Raw genomic sequence first — 23,384 nt, 5'->3', positions numbered from 1 at the left:
TAATGGCGATGTCTTAACACGTACAGTATGATCTCTCAGTTGTTCAGTAAGGAGCACTGCGCGCAGATCATTTTTACAGAGGTGATATAATTTTTTTCCCTCTGAGAAAACATGAGGGTTTTTCTCATAGATTTCAGCAGAAGGCCTTTGATCAAATGATAGCCCTGCTCCAAGAGCTGTTTTGCAGGTGAGCGTATTTTAAGACTCGTCAATTTTCTATAATGAGCTCTAAGACATAAATCATTTGCTAACACACATTCAAACCAACCTTAAGGTGACAGCACCAAGAAATGTAGACGTCCCTATGTGATTGATCATATTTTGTATCAGGCTCTGGTAACCCTTTGTCCCTTAATTTCCTTGTCTGGAAATATACACACACACACACACACACACATATACATTAACAAAAACATGTTTATTGTTTTTTGTTTTTTTGTTTTTTCACACAGATCAGCTTGACAAAAATATGATTATGATGTGGATGTGCATGACGTGTTGTAGCCTATTTCTGAGGTTATAATACGTCCACGGTGAGGACAGCGAGAGGACAGCTTTTATCTCAGTCCTACACATCAAAGTAAAGGTATGTAGCTTTGTTTCAAGAGCCAGGTTTCAGGAGATATATCTGATGACTTCAGTGTCCAAACTGACACGAGGGGCATCACCCCTCACTCTCTCAGGTTCCCACTCAAGTCTTTGATGTGTCTGTGTAAAAGACAACACATCTTGTGAAATTTAAAGGTGGAGTCAAGTGTGTGTTTTTATTGTTGCATGCTCCAGAAATGAATACCTGCAACTTTGGAGATCTTGTCCATTGGCACTGAAATGTTTCATGTATTATTAAGAAGCCCAGTAACCTCAGTAACGTCCAGTCTTGTCCATTGGCAGGTGATGGAGTGGGATGCAAAGGTTGGCAGAGGATCACCCTGGAGGAAATGCCACCTGGATAGAGGGGGAAACATGAGATGTTCACAGCTCTTCCTCAATGTCAGATATGGTATGGATCGGTTTAGTAACAGGCTCATCTGTGTAGTCTTTCCACTGTAGGGCAGGTCTGAGTCCTAAATCTAAATCTGTGTATCTGTGATGTGACAGGGCATCACACCTAAGTTCTCTGTCATGCAGAGGCCTTCAGTAAGAGAATTAGACACAGCACACAAATCAGGATATTTACTGTTGCTATGTATACTTAAAAGAAACAGGTGGACCCAAAGGAATTTCATTTGATGGTCTTAGAGCATTTTCGGAGACGATGCAGGATGCTATATAACAGTATTTGCTCTACTTATCTTGTACTAGCCTTAGAGGAGTCGCAAGAGTATAATAGTATGCAATGTATTTTAATCATGCACTATATCCCAAGACTTTGAAAGCCACATAGCTCATACAATTGCTTTGTTTGACTACTTTTATCATGATTTATTATTAATATTATCATTATTATCCTTTGATTTAATTTATTTTAACTGTACCTTTATATACCTGTTGTTATGCAGTTGATGCTCAAAATATTATTATGATACATTATACTGGGTTTGTGTAAGTTTAATATACATAAAATATATTCAATACTATTTAAAAGTTTGGGGTCAGTAAACACTCTTTTTCTCTCGCTGCCAGAAGACGGCTGATTTGTGGAAAGTTTTGATAAGATTTCGTGAAGATACTGGACAAAGAGTGTTTAGACACCATGCAAGTACATTTTTTCATCATACGTTTTTTTTTTTTTTTTTGGTTTCTGAGTTGGGTGTTGTATGTCACCAAATCTATATTACCTTAATCTCTGTCTTGTTGGCTAAAACATTTTTGAAACATATCAGCAACTCCTAGCAACTGTTAGCTAGGCTTAAAATATTTTTTACACAGTTGTAGCACAGTGTTACAACTAAGCCACCAAGTGTACATTAATGAAATGAAAACTGGGAGCCACACAGCTTTTCAGGTTTGAGAATTTATTTATATATTTATTTTGCCACATTTAACTTTGTTGGACTTTCACAAACAATGTTGGAATTTAAATGTCAAATTATGATTTTTTTTTTCACATTTGTTTACTATGCATTGATCTTTGTTTATTTATTAAGAATATAGCCTGTTTTCATGCAATAAACCCTTTAAAATGTGATTTTGAGCTTGTTTTTATTTGTTTTACATCCATAATAGAAGGATGATTGGATAAGGGATGGATGTATGGATATCTGTCTAAACAGATGTACAAATAATATCAAACTACACAGATAAAATAGTACTGAGTTATGTCTGTTACACACAAGTGTTACAACTAACCCCTCTGTCTGTTACAATTAATATTGGGTAAGTTGTAACATTTGCACTTCTGTCACTTTCAGTGCAACTGTACGAAAATGGTAGGTCCTAGTAAAAAAACTTTGTGTTCATTTGTAGCAGAGATGTGTATGTTGCTTGTGTAAAAAAAAAAAAAAAAGATATGTTATTTAAAAAATACATATTGTACATAAATGCAGTTCCTTTGAACTTTCTAAATGAATCATTAAAAAAGTATCACCATTTCCACAAAATATTATGCAGCACAACTGTAATAATAACTGGTAATAATAATTAATGTTTATTGAGCATCAAATAATTTCTGAAGGATCATGTGACACTGAAGACTGGAGTAATGATGCTGAAAATTCAGCTTTACCGTCACAGGAATATATTAAAATAGTTATTTTAAATTGTTATAATATTTGACAATATTGCTGTTTGAATTTTAATAATTGTAGAGATTCTTTCAAAAACATTACAAATCCCCACCCCAAACTTTTGAATGGTAGTGTAGTTCAAGCTGATTATTTTAGATTTTAGAACATAATTTAATAAGGCGATGAACTGAATCGTTTCAAAACGACTTTAACTCTCCTGAACAGTGCAGATATTCCCTGTTTCCCTTTCATATATAATAAAAGCCCAAACCACATTAGCGATAATGAGTTATTCAAATCCAGTCAAATCAGCTATTGTAGTGGTCAGCCCATGCTGATTGTGGCCAAAAACTGAAAAAGTGGTCTAGTGGTCAGTCTGCGCCTGTTGTGTTAAATCAAACAGCCTGCCGATGTTTGGATCGTCTCAAGATCCCCTGCTGGCTGGTATTTGGACATCATGTCCTGATGTCTCTTATGTTCAGAGCGAATTAAATTATGAACCAGTTTTATTGCACAACATTGTGCAGGAAACAATCTGTGTTTACATGGCAACACAGAGATTAGCACACATATTGTTGGCTAAATAGACTCTAAGTGTCAGAGTAGCAACGACTCAGCCTTTACCCTCCAGCAAGGTTAAGTTTGTGGTGTGTGTGTGTGTGTGTGTGTGTGTGTGTGTGTGTGTGTGTGTGTGTGTGTGTGTGTGTGTGTGTGTGTGTGTGTGTGTGTGTGTGTGTGTGTGTTCAAACAAGTTTCTTTGTCAAGCTTTGCATGAGGAACCTACTTTTAATGACTTTCGAAATGTAATCATGACTCCTTTGAATAGTGTGTCACACAAAAGGAGTCATTCACTGAGTTTCTTGTAAAAAGTTCTTCGGTCAGTCCTCCACGGATGTCCTGCCACTATGGCAAGAACTAGCTACACATCTTGCCAGGCTAGCATGCTACACACACTGACGCTGCTGTGTAAATGTGCTAGCGGGGCCAGCAATGCCTATCAAGTTTAACAGCCTCCTATTGTTTGAAGAGAAAGTGAGAGTGATGTTAGAAGATTGCAGAAAAGAGACTATATGAACCTTGCAATCCAAAATAAATTGAAATAAAAGATAAATAAAATGAAATGAAATGAAATAATGCTTGTTAAAGATAATGTTTGTTTCACACAGATGAGCCTTAAAAATATGATTATGATGTGGATATGCATGATTTGTTGCATTTCTTAGGTTATTCTATTGTAAAAATAATAATATTAATAATTGAATTAGTCAAATAGAATGAATATATAATTAATTATGTTTTCTATTGTTTTTCACAGATCAGATTTACAAAATGTATTAGGTGTTTTATTTAAGATGATATGACCTAAGAAGAAATACCTATTAGAAAGACCTAATAAAGTTTTCTATTGTTTGTTTCACACAGAGCTTAACAATATGATTATGTGGATGTGCATGATTTGTTGCATTTCTCAGGTTATTACATTGTAAAACTTAAATTAAATGAAATTAAATTAGAACAAATATATTATCAATTATAAGTTTTCTATTGTTTTTCACACAGATCAGCTTTACAAAATATATTATGTGTATGGTGCTTTATTTAAGATGGTATAACCTAAATATATATATATTTATATATAAAATAATGAAATAAAATAGAATTCTAATAAAGAAAAAAAAACAATCATGTCTGCAGGCTGAATTAGCTGTCTTTCTGTATAACCATTTGTATGTTTCACCCCCCCCCACCACCACCCCCAATTTCACCGCCTGTTGCTACTGAACAATAACCACCCCAAAATAAACCCAAACACAATCCCTTGTGTACATTCCTCCCTCAGAGCCTCTTCACGCTCTCATCAGGGGCTCCCGTGTTTGCTTCTCACCCACTCTTAACCTGACATGTAATCTCTTCCCCTTCGCCTGATCTTTCAGCAAGACTTTGTTCGGCCTGCTTGCACGAGGGAAGTGAGCCCTCTCTCCCAGCAGGCATTACCCCAAGAATGCACAGAGAGGAGGAATCAGAGAGCCACGGCCAGGCCAGATGTCAAGTAGCCTCAGGGGCCGGACTCTTAACCCCAAGCTGAGGGTTTGTGGACAGCGATGGGAAGCCAACAGCGCGCTCTCTGGGAAAACAGAGCTGTGTTTTGTCATTGGACTCCAATAATGGGTGACAACTTCTTTAGCAAAACTACTGTGGCCCCCTGGGAGCTGAGCCCCCTACTAGCTTGTTAATGACTTTATAATGTTTCTTCATGGTTGACAGTGTGTTTGAGATTGATAAATGACGTCCAAAACGTTCCATTTAAAAATGATATTAATATATTGAAATATTATTACAATATAAAAGAACTGGTTTCTGTTTTAATATATTTTATGTAGTTTTATATTATTTGTGATTTATTCCTGTGATATCAAAGCTGAATTTTTTCAGTCTTCAGTGTCACATGATCCTTCAGAAATCATTCTAATATGCTGATTTGCTGCTCAAGAAACATTATTATGTTATAACATTATATAATTGTTATGTTGAGAACAGTTGCTTAATATTTTTGAAAGAGACATTTTTTCAGGGTTCTTTGTCGAATAGAAAGCATTTATTTGCGGGAGACGTTTTGTAACATTGTAAAAGTCCTTGCTGTCACTTTTGATCAATTTAATGCATCCTTGCTGAATAAAAGTATGAATTTCTTTCAAAACAATGTTACTGACCCCAAACTTCTGAACAGCGCTGTATCTTTCTCAATGTCTATGGTGGTTACAGCCAACCAATTAGATGCAACGAATCAGCAAAACAATCATTTATTGGCCAAAAAAGCACATCAGAACAGGTCAAAGTTTATTTTCGATTAGCAATGTCGTCCTCTCTGGATCATTCCATGGCTCTCTTGCTAGGGCACTGTAAATGAGCCAAAGCAAAGATCTTCGAAAATGACTTTTGCAGTAAAATCTGACGTCTCTCTCCAAGGATTTCCATACAATTTCCATGTTCTTTTCAGAATCGCAAATTAAGACCATGCATTGTTGGACACAGAAGATAGTTTGCTGCTCTTATACACACAAAACACTCAGGTTAAACTCACACAAAATGCCCCTCAACAATAACAGTCGAAACAAGCTATAGAAAAACATGCGATGGGCAAACGTGCCAAGGCCAACCAGGACGAATCAAGACGAAATGTTGTTACAGGCAGCGTTTTACAAACATTTGGATTTACAAGCATTTGCATTGACCTTGAGGCGATTTGCTTATCTACTTGAATGTCTTGGAAATGTTGCGAACAAACTACAACGAAAAAAACGAGAGCTTAAACGCAGGAGCGCAGCGAGGAGGTCAGGACTGTACTATTGTTTGAACAAATACCACAAGCACAACAAGGCTTGGCTTCGATATGAACTAATCTGAAAAGCGACATTCATTTGTACTCCGTTTCTCAATTCACACGCTCCCCCTGACTTGTCACTTTGGCTGATTACTTTATGAACCCGCCATGAAAGGGAGGAGGTGACGTTTCCAGCGTTGCTTGTTTAGGGAAAACCTCTTGATATACTCAGCTGTTATTTATTGGAGAATACAGTCAATGTTGTAAAAGAAAGGCTGTTTGTGCATGTGTTGAAACCCTGACAGAGAGGGGTAAGTGAAAGGAAGGAGAAAAGAAAAACATCCCACAGGTGTTAATGATATAAACCTGCCTGACAAGGTTCCGCCATGGAAACACAGTGGATGATGGTAGTTTGTGTGTGAGTGTGTGAGCAGACACAACTTCAACTACCCGCACTGACTTCATCAGCTGTCAGCTTAGCAAACACGGTAATTAAGAGCCGCAAATTCGACAAAAAGCTTCAGCGCTACACATTTCTTATTATATTACATGTTGCCTTGCAGGAATTCCGCACACAAAAAGCTGCAGGTAGTGAGATGAGGGTAACAAATTAGGACCCTGCCCCTTTCGTTCATGCATTGGTGAAAGCCAATGCAAAATTTACAGCACGCCATTTATTTCGCATGTCAAAATAACCCCGTGGCCTTGTGACTTCCCCGCGTAATGCTCTTTGGCTCGATGTGTGTTAGCGTCTTGCAGCGAGGCCTCGGCCAGAGCAACTGAGGCGACAAAGTCAACAGATTGAGAGATGGGTTTGTTCTGCACCTGGGGAGGAACGAGTGAAAAAGAAGGTGCGAGTGGCCAGGCCAGTTTGAGTTGTCCTCACTTACTCTGGCCAGACAAATGTTTTGGGTGTAAACTGTGCTGCAATGCAAATGAACAGAAGTGCATTATCATTGCTGGTTTTCCATTAAAAATATCTAGACATTCTTAAAACAAGATTAAAAAATGAGTACATTACATTAACAAATCGTTTTTTGGTTTAGTTTTGAGCATAAATCTAACTAGTGAGGTTTATGCTTAATAGATACAAGTACAAGTTTATAAGACTGCTATTTTGAAATATCTTTAAATACTGATTAAAAATGTGATCTTTTTTTTCAGTGAGTGATGTTTTTCTGCGTTTAGTTATTACTTTGTGTTGTCTGTTATCAAAATCTGATTTTATGATCTCATTCTCACTGGTCAGATCTCTTTATACTGAAAGACAAAACTGCTTGTTTCACATAAACTGCAGTGCATTATCATACTTGCTCCCAAACTCTGCTTGCGGAAATATAAATGTGGAACAACTGATCTGCTTTCCTCGTGTGTGTTAGCAACAGTTTTTTAAACAGACAGGTTAACAGACTGACATAAGGGTATAGTAAAAGGAACTGAACAAACATGCTGGCAATGCTAGTGATGGCACTTTGCTAATGTGCTAAATCTGACACTATGGGAACAGGGCTCATCAGCAGATTCACTGTCCTACTGTTACAATCGACCCTCACTGGCTTCAGTTTATTTGAACTCAAAAGCTTATGTTGCATAGTTACTGACCCATTTTCCACATTGCAAGGGTATTTACAGTAAATAAGCGAAGAGATAACAGGTAAAATGAGCACAGAACAACCAATGTGATCGTTTTGATTTCCTTACCAGGATCTGTTCTTCCTAAGAAAGCAGAATTTGACTAACATAACAGCTGTAGTCAATATATAATTTCATGCTATTCTCAGTGGTTTAGGAGCTATCGTGCAGAGACTATTCCCTGCTCCATTTGAAGCCTGAAATGATTCCATCTGAACCAATGAACTGTGCAATGAGCATTTAAACTATGTCTCAGTCTTATATTGTTAACATTTATTAGATCCATTTACAATAATTTCATATGTAGTTTGGAAATTTCTATTTAATAGGCAGAGTAAACTATAGCAGGGTTTACTTCACATGATAGAATGGAAGCAGATTCAAGCCTTAATGTAGTAAAGTATAAGTTTAGCTTTAGCTGTCACTTTATTTTTCTTATTCTCTATCATCTTCAGAATACATTTGCTGCATTTACATACGGCTCAGCATAATCTGACGTCGGCTAAAGCTAAATGTAAAAAAAAAAGTGAATTGTAAAAGGTATTTCACAATTTATGGACTTCTCGTGTTTCGTTCAACGACATCTGCGATACATGTAGACAATTAATGTCTTGAGCAGGTGCTCCGCATTTGCACATAAAGCGTAATCCTTTCAGATAAACACACAGTTACTCTATAAACTCGATGGCCAATGTAAATTATTGCCTCTAACAATGTACACAAAAAGCTCATTGTCATCTGTCTAGAATCAAACTGAGTTAATCACATGTATAGTTGCAGTATTTGCACATATTTACATTTACTCTGCTTTTGCTCTAAGCCACAATCCATGAACTAATTAATAACAAATGAACGTCTCAAGCAGCAATTGTTTGCAGCAAAAGTTTATCAGTCATTATATTGTATATATATATATATATTTTTTTTTTAATTCATATTCATATTTTAAATTAACTGATGTTGTTTTTGTCTTGTTTTTTTTCTTCTTGTTTTATTGCCTTGCTTAAATAGATTAATATAAACAATAACTTTTCTGTCAAAATAATATCACTATGACAAAGTATGGTTGGAACATGATACATCTTAAAATACTTCAAATTTTCGTTTTATTGACACTTTTAAAGTAGAAAAATTTACATTTAAATAATCTACACATTATGACGTATTATAACGTACAACATGCATGTCTGAAATGGTATGTACAGTTTTATACAGATGTGTGTGTGTGTGGGGGGGGGGGAACAGCATTGCTGCTTAGATTAATGCTAGTGTCATTTTTCTGACATTTCTTTTTCTATGAAATGTCCAAATGTGTCTGTGTGAATAAATATACAATCAGTAGAAAGCAAACAAGTACTTTTAAAATTATCATCATTATTTTAGCAGGAAGCCTTACTGGGATGTCCGATTTAAAGAAAGCGCGGGTCTTTTTAATATGGCCTCCACTGAGAACGACAGAGACTCTCCTGCGGTGACCTTGGTGCTCCACGGCTTTGCTGCAAAGTCCTTTCCCGCTCTTTCTGAGCTTTTGAGTCCCACTGTGTCTTTGGCTGTACCCTCCCTGAGCTTTTTCGCCGCTTCCTCCAGCAGTTCCTTACAGTACGGCCCATTCATCTCCGGATTCTTGTCGTTGAGTGTCTGCTGTATGAGGGAATGGAAGGAGTTGAGCTTCATGGACAGCGTGTGCTTGGCAGCGTCTTTGCTCATGTTGTTGATCACATGCTCATGGCTCCCTGCATTTGGGAAAGCTTGTCCATACGCCCTCTTAGGAGGCGAGAAGGCTGAACGGCCACTTCCGTTCTGGCCGAGTCCCGTCTGAGCCTCTCTGGGCCCCGGCTGGAGGTCACAGGGCTCTGGAGCCACTCGAGATCCCTCGAGCCTGGACGCCGCCGCCTCGTGCTCTGGCGGGTGGCTCTCGGAGGAGCACATCATCTTCGGATCCCAAACAGCTCCGGGTTTCAAGTTCTGGACTGCGGTGGCGTTCAAGAGACACTGCTGGTATAACAGGGCATCGCCGATACTGCTGCTGCCCCGCGGCCACATGACGAAGCGAGGTGAGAGCGGGTATTGGCGATAGGTGGTCGCTACGCTAACGTTGGAGGAGATGAGCTCCACGTTAGCCGTCGTCCCCCCTGTGGCTGCGTACTGCAGGGAGAGATCCAAACAGCCAGGCAGAAAGCCACAGAGATCTTTGGGAGAAGGTTCAACCGTGGATGGGGCCGAGGAGGATGAGAAGGCCGTCTTGTAGGAGTTGTACTCGGCAGCATGGACCATATTGCCGGGAAGGAAGAGCGAGGCAGAGCCGGGCTGGCTGGACTCGAGAAGCTCCCGTTCTTTGTACTCTCGCTCCAGCATGATCGTCTCCAGCTCCTTGTCGGCGAAGGCTCGTCTCTTCCTCATGCGGTCGCTCAGAGGAGGGGGCAAAGCGGGACCGGCTCCTAGATATGGGTCGTTTTGCACTGGACGATATCCTGTGAATGAAAAAGATACATTTGGTTAATTTTTTATAAAACAACAGACCAGATTTCTGCTACATTTTTTTTTCTGTTGATTTACAGTGAAGAATTATTTGTTTTTAAACAAAAAACATGTGACTTTTGTAGAAATTTACATTTTTGTCATCAATAATATCATGCACATTTTTTTTATTGTTTTATATGATATATATATAATAATAATATAAGTTAAACATGCTGTATTTAAAAGGAGCTTACGCCATGAAAATATCCAGAGAGGAACCAAGTGAATTAATTTGAAATGGACAGAAGTCCAAGAAAGGCTGAGAGAAAGAAGAGGAGAAAAGAGGGGTCAAATTAGTTTTAAAAAGAAGGGGAACAGGATGAAAAGTCAGATAGATCGATCTTGAGCTTTAAATAAGCAGCGAGGAAGAGTTCACAATTTGTGCATGCAGTTTGTTTCAATTTTTTACCCACCTTCTAAAATACTTTTTGCCAGCACGGTCGATGGACGGATGTGTCTCTGATAGATACTTCGTCTTTCCACTGGTATTTGCTTCCCAGATATTCCCTTTTTGTCCTTAATTACATGATACACAGTTGTATGAGATATTGCTCTAAAAAATAACTTCTTTTTTTCTGTAGCAATGCAGAAGTCTGCCTGTTGTTCACTGTTTTGTTTCCATTTTTGTTTCCTCAATTTGAAATTGATGACTATGAATGGTCTAAATGAGTGATGCATTAGTTAGCGCGCACTCACCTCTGTCGCTTGCTGTCTCCGCAGGGCCACTTGAGCAGCCATTACGCGCTGTCTCTCCACCACCAGAAGGCAGTTTGCGCACTGGCAGTCTCTCCATCGGCAGAATCTCTTGTGCCCCTTAAGACAAGACACTACGCCGTGGTTCCTGCAGCGGGCGCATTTCGGAGTGCGGCTCAGTTTGCGCTGGTCTCCAGAGCCGAGGTTTAGGCGGCTGGGCTTGTCATCTTCTTTGGTCGCCGCGTCGTCCTCGCCAGTGCCGGTGAACACAGCCTGATCGTCGCTCTCCGTTTCCAGGCCCTCCACGTCGATCTCAAACTCCGAAAGATCCGTCATTTTCAGGATGCGTGTAAATAGATGTGCTGTCTTGAAGAAATGAGGACTAAATTGTAAATTATTTGAAGTAAGTAGGCTATTATAAATATTTCGCAGTCATTTAGCGTGCCAATTAATTATTGTAGTTTCTACTTGAGTTTCAAAGAGTCAAATTAGATTATCCAAAGAGCTTGAAACAAAATCACGGTAGCTTGAATTTACCTTTTTTTTTTTTTATTAAAGCAACAATTAAAAGTAGGCTAAGTATTATTATTTTTTACAGTATTTTTTTATTATTATTTTTTTTTTATGTAGCCTAGCATTCCGACTTCCTTTCTCATAGACACTTACCTTCCCAAAGCAGACCAATAAAAGATGAGTGTATATCCAACAGTCTTTATAGCACCAGGACTTGAGTTTTCTCCTCTCCTAGAGATGTTGAAGCGATAAAATGCGCTTTTCCAAAGTAAATTAGGCCACCTTCAAATATTTTTCACTGAGCAACATTTAGACTAGTCTACCTGATCTGTCACTGAAATGTGCGGTGAGATTCTCTCAGCCTTTCAACTCTAAGATCCGCGCAGCAAATCTGGCACAGCCAATAAGGAAGCTCCGCTCGCAGAGAGCCAATCAGGAGACGGCGTGTGACAGCACATCTCGATTGGCTCGATGTGAAACGGACCTTCCCCATTGGCTGGAATCGAATCGCTCTCTGAACGAAGTTCTTAATGGAGTGAAGTTACAAATAAAACATTTCTAGGAAACTATCAATTAATCACGGAGGGCAATGGGGGTTCAGCTGTTTAACACGTCGAGTTTCAACCCCCATGTCTCGGCTTATTAATGAATTATTTATTGCCCAGACTTAGGCTACAGCTATAGCCTTTTAGGCTACATTAAATTATTTTCCCGATAAGAAACGACAGAACATTAATAAAATAATATTTGATAAAAGAAAATAAATTAAAAACGTAACACTTTGGCTGGCAGATGCTTAAAGAAAAGAATAAACACTTTACATATTTTTCGTGAAGGTTACATTTATTTAAATTGCCTTAGGCTGGACAACTGAATTATGTTGTTTATGTAATTATAGGTTATAGCAAACGCGCATTTGCAAGTTACGTTGTAATATTTCGTTAATGTGCTTGCAGTGGCTAAAGTAACCACTAATTGACAATATTCAAATTACAGTTGGTGCATGCAAAAACTGGCGATGGATTTTCATTTTTATTCAAATGCACCTAACAGCGTTGCTATACAGGTGTTTTTTGTTTGTTTGCTTTCACCTATATAAAAAGGTTCCCTTAAAATATTAATTATTCTTTTTAGCATGATTAATTGCATTTTTTAAATACATTTGTAATGATTATCTTAAAACGTCGAATAGACGTTTATTTAATTAAGACATTTGTCTTTATTTATAGGCCCAATTATAAAAGTTGCAATTCCGAGAGACCAATTTATAATTTTAATGATTAGAAGCGGTTGACTGACAAATTAGTTTGTCTGTTAACAAGACTAGATCTCTTGTTACACAAATTTAGATCTTTCTGAGTTGCTGTTGACAATGCACAACCCTTCGGGGATGCATTTAAACACTGTGTTCAACTTTTCAAGATTGAGCGTGATATGACAGTTGACACAACAAGCGATACTTAAAAAAAAAAAAACATTGACTAAGCATGCGGGACTGATACACAAAACACAATTCTCTTTGTCCCGATCGACCTACCATGTGTGATGTTTCTCAAAACAAAGTAAAATCAACTGACACTAAAGAATGTCACAGCTACTGTTCATGGTGGCTTTATACAGGCAGCAGCATATGCGGGACGAGCACGGGAGAGTCAAGCTTGCTGACAGGGTTTAAATGAACAGCTAATTTGGGATTGGGCTTTGCACACAATTTTTGGCTGCGTCATTTGGAGCCTATAAAAAAAATGTCTGGTTAACCTATATTTTAAGATCTTGCATGTAACAATGGAATTAAAAATGTAGCCTAAAATAACTTGTAGGACTACAATAATTACATAATGGGTCATGTTCATTTAATCCCAAATGGAAACGAGGATATGAGGAATAGATCAGTGTTTCCCAACCATGTTCCTGGATGCACACCAATATTCAAACTCGTTCTAACAAAACACCTGATTCAACTCGTCATCTTGTTAGCAGAGACCCCAGGGCCAGAAATAGTCATTAAAGGAGACATCCAAAATGTGCACGGTTGGTGTGCCTCCAGGACCAGAGCTGGGAAACACTGGAATAGATATAGGCCTATATTCCGTTCAACGGGTTATATATATATATATATATATATATATATATATATATATATATATAGGCCTATATATAAAATCTTATGCAGGCTATGACGTTTCCAATAGGCTATGTATAAAAAAAAAAAAAAAAAAAACCTGACGGGAAATCGTTCGTCTTTATTTTTTATATAGGCCTATCCACACTGTAAAAAATAAAAATAAAATAAAGATAAGTTATGAAAACATGTTTACTTTAATTCATTAAAATAGGTTAAGCAATTTTCAACTTTTTTTAAAATGAAGTTTTACAAGATCCAACTAATTTAAGTTGAAATGACTTAAATATCCAAATTGATAAAAAATGTTGAAAAAAAATGAGACCCTATAAGAATTTGGCAACATATTTTTATTTATAAGCAGGATGGTATTTGTATAGAGTGATTTTGGTTGGGCCTAATTGTCTGTCTGGTCGTGCGCCGTCATCTCTGTGTCTCACATGTGGTGAAGATGTTTGCAGTGCAGGTGCAGCAATTGCCACTCGCCCTTCTTCCCTCTTAATTTATTAGCAAGGTTACGGCCGGCAAACCCAACTGCTACCCAGGGTGCAATTTCCCCAATGTGGAATGCTTTGATCCCTTCTGTTGCCTTCTAAACGCACATGACAATGCCAAATGGAGAAAAATCGGAGTGTGTTTGTTTAGTGATCTTTTATCTTTACGCGAGTGGTTGTTTTACTCCGTAGAGAAGACTGTTTCAGTTCTTTGTCATATTTCCCATATGTAGGCTATTTTGTGCTTGTTTGCAAGCTTGTGTTGCGAAATGAGGGCTTTATGTTAGTATAGCCTGCATTGTTAAGGATTCATGTAGCCTACCAACAATAGCTACTTTCTATTACAGTAAATGCAGGTCCATGCCTTCAGGCACCTTTGAGGATATTTATTTACAATCAATGTGCGACAATTAAGCGAATCACGTCCGAGCTTCTGGTTTGGTTCAGGGTGTGTCACACATGTAACCTGATCTGAGTGAGGAGACAAGAGATCTGTGAGTTCACTGAATCCCTGTTATGTTAATTAGCATTTGAGAACGCTTGGCTTGATGGATTGGTAACACGTGCAAATAACTCATAATTTGTGTGTCCGGTTGACTTAGCTACGCGAGAGCACAGCCATGTTGACTTAGAGGCACAGATTCAAATTTCAAAATTAAAAGCTGTCGCTCGGTTAAGTCAACAGATGTGTTAAATCTGCAACACCTGCACACTCGAGGCTCGAGCGACCGCATGGTGTAGCATCTCATACGCATATAAACACCATGTGCCTTAAACAAGCACAAGTCAAGGTAAATCGCCACTGCTATATGAATGTAGGTTATTAGTTAGCCTATTATAGTGTAAGCTACGTCTTCAATAGCCCTACCTCAGACGCTGAATAACGTGACATAGCCTACTATTTGTATAATTAACCTGTGTCAGATTGTAGGCCTAGATAGCGAATTATAACACAAATTTAATGACACCATGACTTCTTTTGTACACAATCACAAGGTGACAGTATTGAGTCATCATCGATGTTTGCATGTGGAATTCCTGCACTTTTACAGGAGGAGGTAAATGCTTTAAAAGTAGGCCTAATAGCCTAATAATAGGCTCAATTATGAATGATATAATTTGACAGATGATGGAATAATTATTGCTTTTTTACATGGAGAATGACATTCACAGTGAATGACATTACATTAATTTGATCTTATGTTTTCCATAAAATCGAATTCTATTTAACTATCTTTAAAAAAAAAAAAAAAAAAAAAAATGAATTGGCAACAATGGTCCATGAAGAACCTTTTTTAAAACAACCTTTATAGTGGAAAAAGTTTCTTTAGATTAATACATTTTTCTTCACAGTAAGAAAACAATTGGTTATTTTAAGATCTGCTCACTAAAAGGATCTTCAATGGCATAAAAAACGTTCTTCTGCAGCACTTTTTGGAATTTTATTTAATAAGTTTAATATCTTAAACATATTAGCCTTTAATGTTTGCTAGGTGTGTAGGTTACGTATTTACGAATAATACTAAACAGGAATCAGGCATATTTTTGAAGGTTTTTTTCTTTTCTTAGATGAGTAGGCTAGTCACGATATTGCTATTGTTAAAAGGGTCCACTAGATGGCGCAGTTAGCTCATTTTTCTGCTCTTTTCGGCTTTGATAAATGCACATAACTTGCAATACCCATTTTATAATCACTCTCATCACATTCACATTAAAAACGTAAACCATTAAATAATAAACGGCAAATGTTATTTAATTACGAATGACTGGTTTAAAACTAAATACAGAGAACGATGACGACTGGATCATTTGTTATTATTAGTGGTATTTAATTAGTGTATAGGCTGGGGACTGAATTGGTAATGGGTTAATTGCAAAACGAGAAGGTAACATATTGTCTTTTTTTCTGTGAGATATTTATAATAAAAAAAAATCATGCCTTTTAATTTTTAATTGTAAAGAGTTTTTTTTTCCTGCATTCTAAAAACAAATCCATGCCTAATTTATTTATTACCTAATACTATTTGTTTTGCAGATAGCTAATACATGTATATGTTTGCTTCAGGTAAACACAATGACAATAACAGTTCATAGAAGGTTTATTTGCCGTACTTTTACATGCAGGACTGCTGGAATATTCCTTTTTTTTTTCTTACAATAAATTGTTATCAATGGTACATTTCATGCAAAGTGGAAATAGAGATCACTGTGCTCAAATATATTAAGTTATTCAGATTTTTTGGTCAAATAATAGTACCTTAATGATCCCCCCCTCAAAAAAAAATTAAAGCTAATGTTATTCCACACATGATTAAGTTGGCACAACAACCTCAGATCTGGTAGAAATACAATACCTCAAGTAATGCAATGTATATCGTTTCATTGCGCTCCTAGACGAGCAGTGTCTCTTTTGTATCATGTCAAGAAGCCATTTGAAACGCATCTCAGTGCTCGTTTCTATTGAAAGCGCTGGAGTGCGCAGAAGTTAGGAGGAAGTGTTCAGGATCCGGGAGTCTGAGGAGTCAGATCTTTCATCATACTCCTCATCCGCAGCGTACATGCTCTGTTTGGCAATGACAGGGCAGCTCTCCTCCTGGATGCTGATTCGATGCTCCTCGGAGGGTCTGCTGCTGGTGAGGAGCGGTGAGCTGCGGATCACTCCGGCCGTCGGGCCTGAGAATGGCGGGATGTACTGTGAGCGCAGCTGATACTGTTGCTGCAAAGTCATGGTATTCCACAGAGTCAAGTCGTTGTGCACGAAGGGCCCGGCTTGGCCGCGGCTCAAGGAATTCCTCAGCATGAGGGGATATCGAGGCGGCTGGGGGAAGCCGTGCTGTAACGGCATGCTAAGAGGGCCTGGTACAACTCCACCAGAAGGCTCTGAGGAGAAGCGCAGGGAATCGGGAACGCGGAAGGCCGAACCCACTGACCACTTGGAAGACGAGACGGGGTAAGAGCTCAGCGGGTGCTCAAAAAGGTGGCCGTTCGACGGGAGAACCAAGGCTTCGGAGTTCTCAGACCGGATCTTTTCTGGTTTCATCGTGGAACGGCTGGACAGCAGGATCTCGATGGCTCCGACCAGGTCCCCACCGCAGCCTTTCAGGATGAGCTCCAGGACTGCTGGTTTGTGGCCTGGGAAGATCTTCTTCAGGACCTCCAGTGGAGGTCGGTTGGCCCTCAGACTGAAAGGCAGAGATACCGAGCCTGAGAGGCCTTCGATGAGGAGGTTTGGCTCAGGAGAGTATTTGGGGTTGTCAGCTTTGGGCTCTGGCTCGGTGCAGGTTTTAGACAGGCTGAAGCGGGACTCCTCAAGCTGGGGAGTTGGGTCTGAGGTGTCAGGGGTGCAGCACAAGTTAGGTTTCGACTCCTCAGGGGAGCTAGCTGGTTCTGGTTCTCGGTCGCTGGCACTGCCTCCGTTCTCTCCACCAGACTGCTCACCAGACAGATCCTCATTGAGGTCTGGAACACACACACACACATGGACTTCATGAGCATATGTATATTAAAAGATGATAATACAGTGATGCTGCAGCCTAAAAATCATTGAGCTGCAATATGATAAAAAAAAAAAAAAGATCTAAATGATTATGAAACCACCAGTCTCAGCTAAATGTAAATTTTAATTCAAATGTTTTACGGGCTGACAATTTCATACAGAATGACTGAAGTGGAAGCCAGCCTAAAGTCCAGCTAAAATTCTGACTCGCTATACTAAACATTGCCCGATTCTGCAGACTCTAGAAGTGCAACATTCAGGTTATTGACCTGTCAGCACTCCTGTGATTTATAATGGGCGACTTTATTACCCGCTGACGCGCTCGCACTGAGAAATCTAAAGTCGATTCATCTTCACCACAGTTTTGAAAACTGATTACTTTAGAAACATTTTACATTCATTTGCATTTCAGCTTGACCTCATCCGAAAAGATCGGCAGGCCCTGTGCTATTACCTGTGAGGTGAACAATGTCGATCTTTCAAACTATCCAAGTTCATCACCTCGCCGAAATAAGACGAATGTTAATCCGTTTCGTTCGACTTCATGTCTGGTTGTCTTAAATATTTCTGTGCTATTTATTCCTGACTAGGCAAAATCCTTCAGCAGAACCTTCACGTTGATGTAGCCTATTTTAATCTCACATGGAAAAAGGTGCGTCCAATAAACGTGTTTGCAATGGTTAACAATGGTCAGGAACAACACCATAATATAATTGATAATGTACAATACTATTTTTAAGAACAAAATTAATAACAATACATATGATTAAATTTTTTCCGGGTCAGGAAAACAGGCTATATATAGATATAGCCTATAGGCTACTTCCAGGAAACAAAAATGCCCGCATTATGCTTTATCGTGTTGTCTCGATCAGTAAGGTTGTTGCTTAGTGCAAAGATTATTTTTGTTATATATTTGAGATAATTATGTTTTTATTCTTGTGAACGTGGCAATGTTCTTTAAAAAAGTAGGTTCAAAACTCCAGTTTTAGATTAAAGATTAGATGTATCCTATTTGTAAGCTTTTATAATTGTGTAGCCTATAACAAAAAAAAAATAATAATAGGCAAATTATAATTATTAAAATAAAACGATTAATACAAAGTAGGCTATTTAAAAAAATAAAATTACAATAAAAATAACTTATAAAAAATACGATATAGCCTATACGTTTCGTCTTCGGTGTTGCTAAAACTTAGTTTTCCGGAGTAAAATGTCAAAACATTGAGTTCCTTATGTAAGCGATTACCTTGCGGTGGTTTAGGGGTCACGGTCTCTGTGCTCCAGCGCAGGTCGATGTCGCTGGACCGTGGGTTATTTGGGTTCTGCTCTCCGCTCCCCACAGTGATGCCGGGCAGCGCTCTCAGTGACTCCGGGATCAAACTCTCCAAACTCTCGTTCGCCTGCTGCCGCCTGAGTGCCACCTGAGCCGCCATGACCCGCTGGCGCTCGATTATTAGAATACATTTCTCGCAAGTGCAGTCCTTAAAACGGCAGTAGCGCTTGTGCCCTTTCAGCCAGGACAGCACCCCGTGGTTCCTGCAGCGGGCACATTTGGGGGTCCTCTGGAGGGGCGCTCTCGGCTGGGACACCGGGCCCCCCATGTAGAGGTAGGGCGATCCGTAGCCATTCATTTCTCAAGTCGTTTCCAGAGGTGCCAGAGGCGCAAGTGCATCAGATAAGCAGTAGAGGAAGAGTGCTGTCAAGTATAGCCAAGAGATCAAGCCCCTCTGCTGCTCGCTACACTCGTGATGAGAGGTGTTGACTCTTTAAGACGAGGATCCACCTTTCGCCCCGCAATAAAGAAGTGCATCAGGCGATCTGACACGCACTAACGAGTAACTTCTATTTCTCACATCGCTGTCACGAGCAATTTACATTCCCCTGACACTGGATGGAGGGAGGAAGTCTCGCTTTTTTCTAATTACAATTAGACTATCTTGCCATATGCAACCTTTTAATAGAAACAGCCTACTATTTTTGTGTGTTTTTAAGCAGTGTGGGAATTATCTGTTAAAACTTGGAGCCCAAAAGTTGAAATAAATGGTTGAAGGTGTCTCAAAAGTTTGTAACCAACTTGCCTTGGATATGTGTAGGATGATGCATCAACAAAGCACACTTGTTGTAAATTATTATTTTATCGTAGGCTACATGTAGCCTACATAGGCTATATCACAAACAGTGTTTTGCTTAAAAAGTAATTGGCGTTTGGCGAATTGTCAGAACCAAATCGGCTGCATTAGACAAACTTTAACATATTTAGCGAAATATCGAAAATTATTGACTGTAAGGCTAATCCTAAAACGTCAACTCCCATAAAATAATACGCAATATTTTAAATCAATCCTCTAATTGACTTGACAATATATCTGTTCCCGCTATGCATAGTAAAACTGCGTAAAAATAAAGAGAATTTAAATAATAATTATAATCCACCATCATTTTCACTGGTTGTTTGAAATCGGACCCACAGCGATTTTTCAACATATGAGGCTCTCATAGGAGTGCAGTAATTCCAAAAATGAAGTGGGAATGTAGAAAAGAATTCATATAACTGCTGTGCGCTTTTCATGAAAATCCTGCAACCGCTTTGGCAGTTTAACCACACGCTGTGAATTCGAATTAAACACAGGCGACAATAATATGGTGGTTTGCATTTGAATGAGCTCTTAACTTATTCCCATGAAAAAATGTTGAATAGTCCGACATGCATGCGAGTTAATTGGGCAATATAATTTGGACTTGTACCAAATGAGTCCTGGAAGGATCAGGTGAAAAAAAAAATGAATTGAATCAATTGAACTGGGCGATGTCATCTACATTAAACAGGCCTATTTTGTTTTGTGCACACATAAACATACACAGACTTTAAATGCTATTTGGCGCGCGATGTAGGCTATAGGGTGTAAATTGCAGCACACCTTTTTTTTTTTTAAGATGCCCATCGCTTTTTAAAGTCCAGTGAAACTCAACACCGGGCACCCTCGAGTCCCGTTTCTGTTCCTAAATGGGTTTATTCAAGCACGTAATGGGATCCCGGCAGCACAACTTTGAGAACTGGAGGCCACGGTAAACTTCACCACATGAACTCCGTTTCCAGGGCTATTAAGCTTTTAATTGGAAAATAGCAGATGAAATTTCAAGGTGACGATAATGCAGCGTGCAGTCTGTTCACGGCGAGGGGAATTCACACCAAGGGGAGTGGGAGGACAACAGAAATGTTAATAAAATTATTGATGTTTTCTGTCACCGATTGACATCAAAGTAAATGGATATGAAAAATAAAAAGAGAATAAGGTGAACGTGCATATCATATATAGCCTACCATCCATACAAATCCATTCAATGTAAAATGAAAAGTACAATTCATTATAATGCTTATTTTTTTTAGTTTGATAAATTTGTTTGCTTTTAGGATTTAAGTAGAAAAAACCTAACTACCAGCAAAGAAACAAATATTGGGCTCTTTTGAATGCAATTAAAGAAAATGAATGAAACCAAAGCCTTTATAAAAATCAGATTGTTTAATTATTGTGAAATTATATAAATGTGTATATTTCTGTCTAATCAGAACTGCATGACATTTACTGATTATAAGAGATACAATAAATGGATAAACATTCTTTTGGGTGTTCATACATTTTGCATTCATAGTATGGCTAAAATACCACTAATTCGAAGTTGAATTGTTTTCTGAATAAAAAGTGTTGTTTAATTTCCAAAGGTGAAAGATTAGTATGGACATTTTCTGTGGGATAAGTGAACCATAATAGCAGCACTAGACTGGTTTATCTATGTGGAGCCCAAAAATTGTTTTATACTGAGCTGAAGGACAGAATAAAGCCAGTAAATGTCCCAGGTCTAAGATCCAAGAAACCATAAACTGAGTATATGACACCAACTAAATCTCCAGTCAAACCCTCAGTGTAACAGGTACTTTTTCACTCCCTAACAATTTACATTTGAACATTATTAATTTAGCAAACAAGGTAATCCCCAGCAACTTGAGAATAAGTAATAATATTAATATGATCAATACTATCTATAATAGATCCATCTCAGAGAGAAAACAAGTAGTACTATATGTTACACACACACACACACAAAGCTACTTATTATTTCTGTTTGTAAGCAGGTCTAATGTTTCAGAAGGAATACTGTCATTCATTATTTGTTTAATCTGTTTGTTATTTATTGTATTACAGATAACTGCAGTTTTAAATGAATGCATTTTAACACCTACAGTATACAAAGAAAATGGTACAAAAGAAAAAAATACATTTTATACAATTTCACGCTCTTATATTTAATTATAGTCTCTTTTTGTACTTTCTGTCAGGTTTGATTGAGGTTGATAGTGCTAATTATATATAGACTCAACGTTGAGTCCGTGAATGTCCATCGAGACCCCAATTGGCTTCTCTTTCATTGCGACTCACTGACAGGCAGCCAATAGTTTCAATGTTGTGAGTAATGATGGGACATCTGTCCAGTGAAATGTCTGGTTATTCCCTCTGTGTGGACAGCCTCCAAGGACGCTCAAATCACTGAGACTCTGACAGGACCCACACCTCCCCGGCACACCCTCTCCATCTCAACGTGAACAAAGGCAGACAACAAAATAGTTGTCTGTCTCTATAACCCACTCTAATGGGACTTAAAATATACAATTGAGTGCAATAGAAACTAAGTTAGTACAACAAACAAGTAATTGTAAAACTCACTGACAGCTTCAAATCGAATCATTCAGACTCATTACGGATTTCTTGCACATTTACTGTATTATGATTATTTATATTTTATTTTTGTGCCGGGGAAAAAGGGTTTCATGTTCAAGCCATTACTTTCACTGATCAGGTGCTTGATCACATTGTTGGCATAATTGAGCATGCACTAAATTTAAAGTTATGGTGTGTGGCTTTCATTTTTTTTTAAACAAAATAATTGTAAAAAAAATAAAATAATTGAAGGTGTTTATCACATTGACATGTTGGCAAATAAAACAGTTCTTGCATAGACCTTGCAGAATATATAAGATGTTAATCATAAAAAAAAAAAAAAAAACTTTTTGAATTGGATGATTGGTGTAAATTATACTTATTTTGTCTTTTGGGAAATGTAAATATCTTGTGTACCTTCTGAACAGCAGTAGTAAATGAAAAAAATGATGAAAAATGTGCACATCATCCAAGTTTACACCCCTGGCTCTTAAAGTCAGCATGAAACGGAAGTTACAATAGTCTTATCTTCTTTATTGTGACGTATATCCGAGTAAACCGGTTTCCAAAAAAAAAAAAAAAAAAAAAGTAGGGTGGGACTTGATTTTGTCCATTGGGAATTGGTTGGATGGTTGTGGTATGATGTCATGTGAGTGACAGGTTGTCCCGCCCTCGCGCCAGTAAACGCATCATCAGAGAAGAGATGTTGCTGCAAGAGTAAGGGGAAGTTATTTTGATTAAAGATTACGGAGGTACATGAAATAATGATGTGCATGGATAATAATTTATAATAATGCAATGTTCCATAAAAAAAAAAAGAATTGTCTCGATTTCATGGTGACTTTAATGCAACATGTTGAGATCTCAAAGTCACACAGTCACTGTTGGAAAGGGGCTTAAATTTACAGAAGATGCCAGAAAACCAAAGAATGTGCCAGCAGGATTTTCCTATAAACAGTGGGCATAATATGATTCAATATGTAAACTTTTGAACTACTTCATTTGTGTAACTTCAGTTATTATTTTGTCTTGTGGACTATACAGTATACACTCGCTGGCCACTTTATTAGGTACACCTAGAACCGGGTCAGACCCCCTTTTGTCACATTGACATGGACACACGACTTGGGCATTTGTATTTCTCAGGGGGGCCAGCAGTGCGGGGTTATATATTTCCATTAAATAGTTTCAAGACATGTTATGTGTTG

General features: G+C 38.2%; 2 protein-coding genes across 4 annotated transcripts; both read right to left on the bottom strand.

Annotated features, from left to right (window-relative positions):
* Positions 1-577: 577 nt before the first annotated feature.
* Positions 578-11,636, bottom strand: dmrt2a (doublesex and mab-3 related transcription factor 2a). 3 transcript variants are annotated; one of them, XM_081364934.1, is made up of 6 exons: positions 11,500-11,636; positions 10,837-11,199; positions 10,554-10,656; positions 9,017-10,091; positions 794-945; positions 578-708 (listed from the first exon to the last, which is right to left on the bottom strand). In XM_081364934.1, the coding sequence occupies exons 2-5, from the start codon at positions 11,167-11,169 to the stop codon at positions 834-836; spliced, it is 1,623 nt and encodes a 540-aa protein (XP_081221060.1). In that variant the 5' UTR covers positions 11,170-11,199; positions 11,500-11,636; the 3' UTR covers positions 578-708; positions 794-833. The 3 variants fall into 3 exon arrangements, with proteins under 3 accessions (XP_081221060.1, XP_081221061.1, XP_081221062.1); XM_081364935.1 differs by having other exon boundaries at positions 10,837-11,195; positions 11,500-11,592; XM_081364936.1 differs by lacking the exon at positions 11,500-11,636 and adding an exon at positions 10,335-10,399 and having other exon boundaries at positions 10,837-11,081.
* A 4,738-nt stretch (positions 11,637-16,374) lies between these two features.
* Positions 16,375-19,176, bottom strand: dmrt3a (doublesex and mab-3 related transcription factor 3a). Its single transcript, XM_081364937.1, has 2 exons — positions 18,708-19,176; positions 16,375-17,421 (listed from the first exon to the last, which is right to left on the bottom strand). The coding sequence occupies exons 1-2, from the start codon at positions 19,090-19,092 to the stop codon at positions 16,448-16,450; spliced, it is 1,359 nt and encodes a 452-aa protein (XP_081221063.1). The 5' UTR covers positions 19,093-19,176; the 3' UTR covers positions 16,375-16,447.
* Positions 19,177-23,384: the final 4,208 nt, after the last annotated feature.

The sequence above is a fragment of the Scardinius erythrophthalmus genome (genome assembly GCF_964197995.2).
Source record: "Scardinius erythrophthalmus genome assembly, chromosome: 5".
Taxonomy (NCBI): Eukaryota; Metazoa; Chordata; class Actinopteri; order Cypriniformes; family Leuciscidae; genus Scardinius; species Scardinius erythrophthalmus.
This window is presented reverse-complemented; position numbering and strand designations above follow the sequence as displayed.

Excerpts from the sequence above, each read along its gene's own strand:
- dmrt2a (XM_081364934.1), bottom strand. The coding sequence starts at position 11,169 with ATGACGGATCTTTCGGAGTTTGAGATCGACGTGGAGGGCCTGGAAACG. Across the intron at positions 10,092-10,553 it reads GGCAAAAAGTATTTTAGAAG|GATATCGTCCAGTGCAAAAC; the intron begins GTGGGTAAAAAA and ends TTTCATTCACAG. Across the intron at positions 946-9,016 it reads TCTTTAAATCGGACATCCCA|GTGGCATTTCCTCCAGGGTG; the intron begins GTAAGGCTTCCT and ends CCCTCTATCCAG.
- dmrt3a (XM_081364937.1), bottom strand. The coding sequence starts at position 19,092 with ATGAATGGCTACGGATCGCCCTACCTCTACATGGGGGGCCCGGTGTCC. Across the intron at positions 17,422-18,707 it reads GACCCCTAAACCACCGCAAG|ACCTCAATGAGGATCTGTCT; the intron begins GTAATCGCTTAC and ends TGTGTGTTCCAG.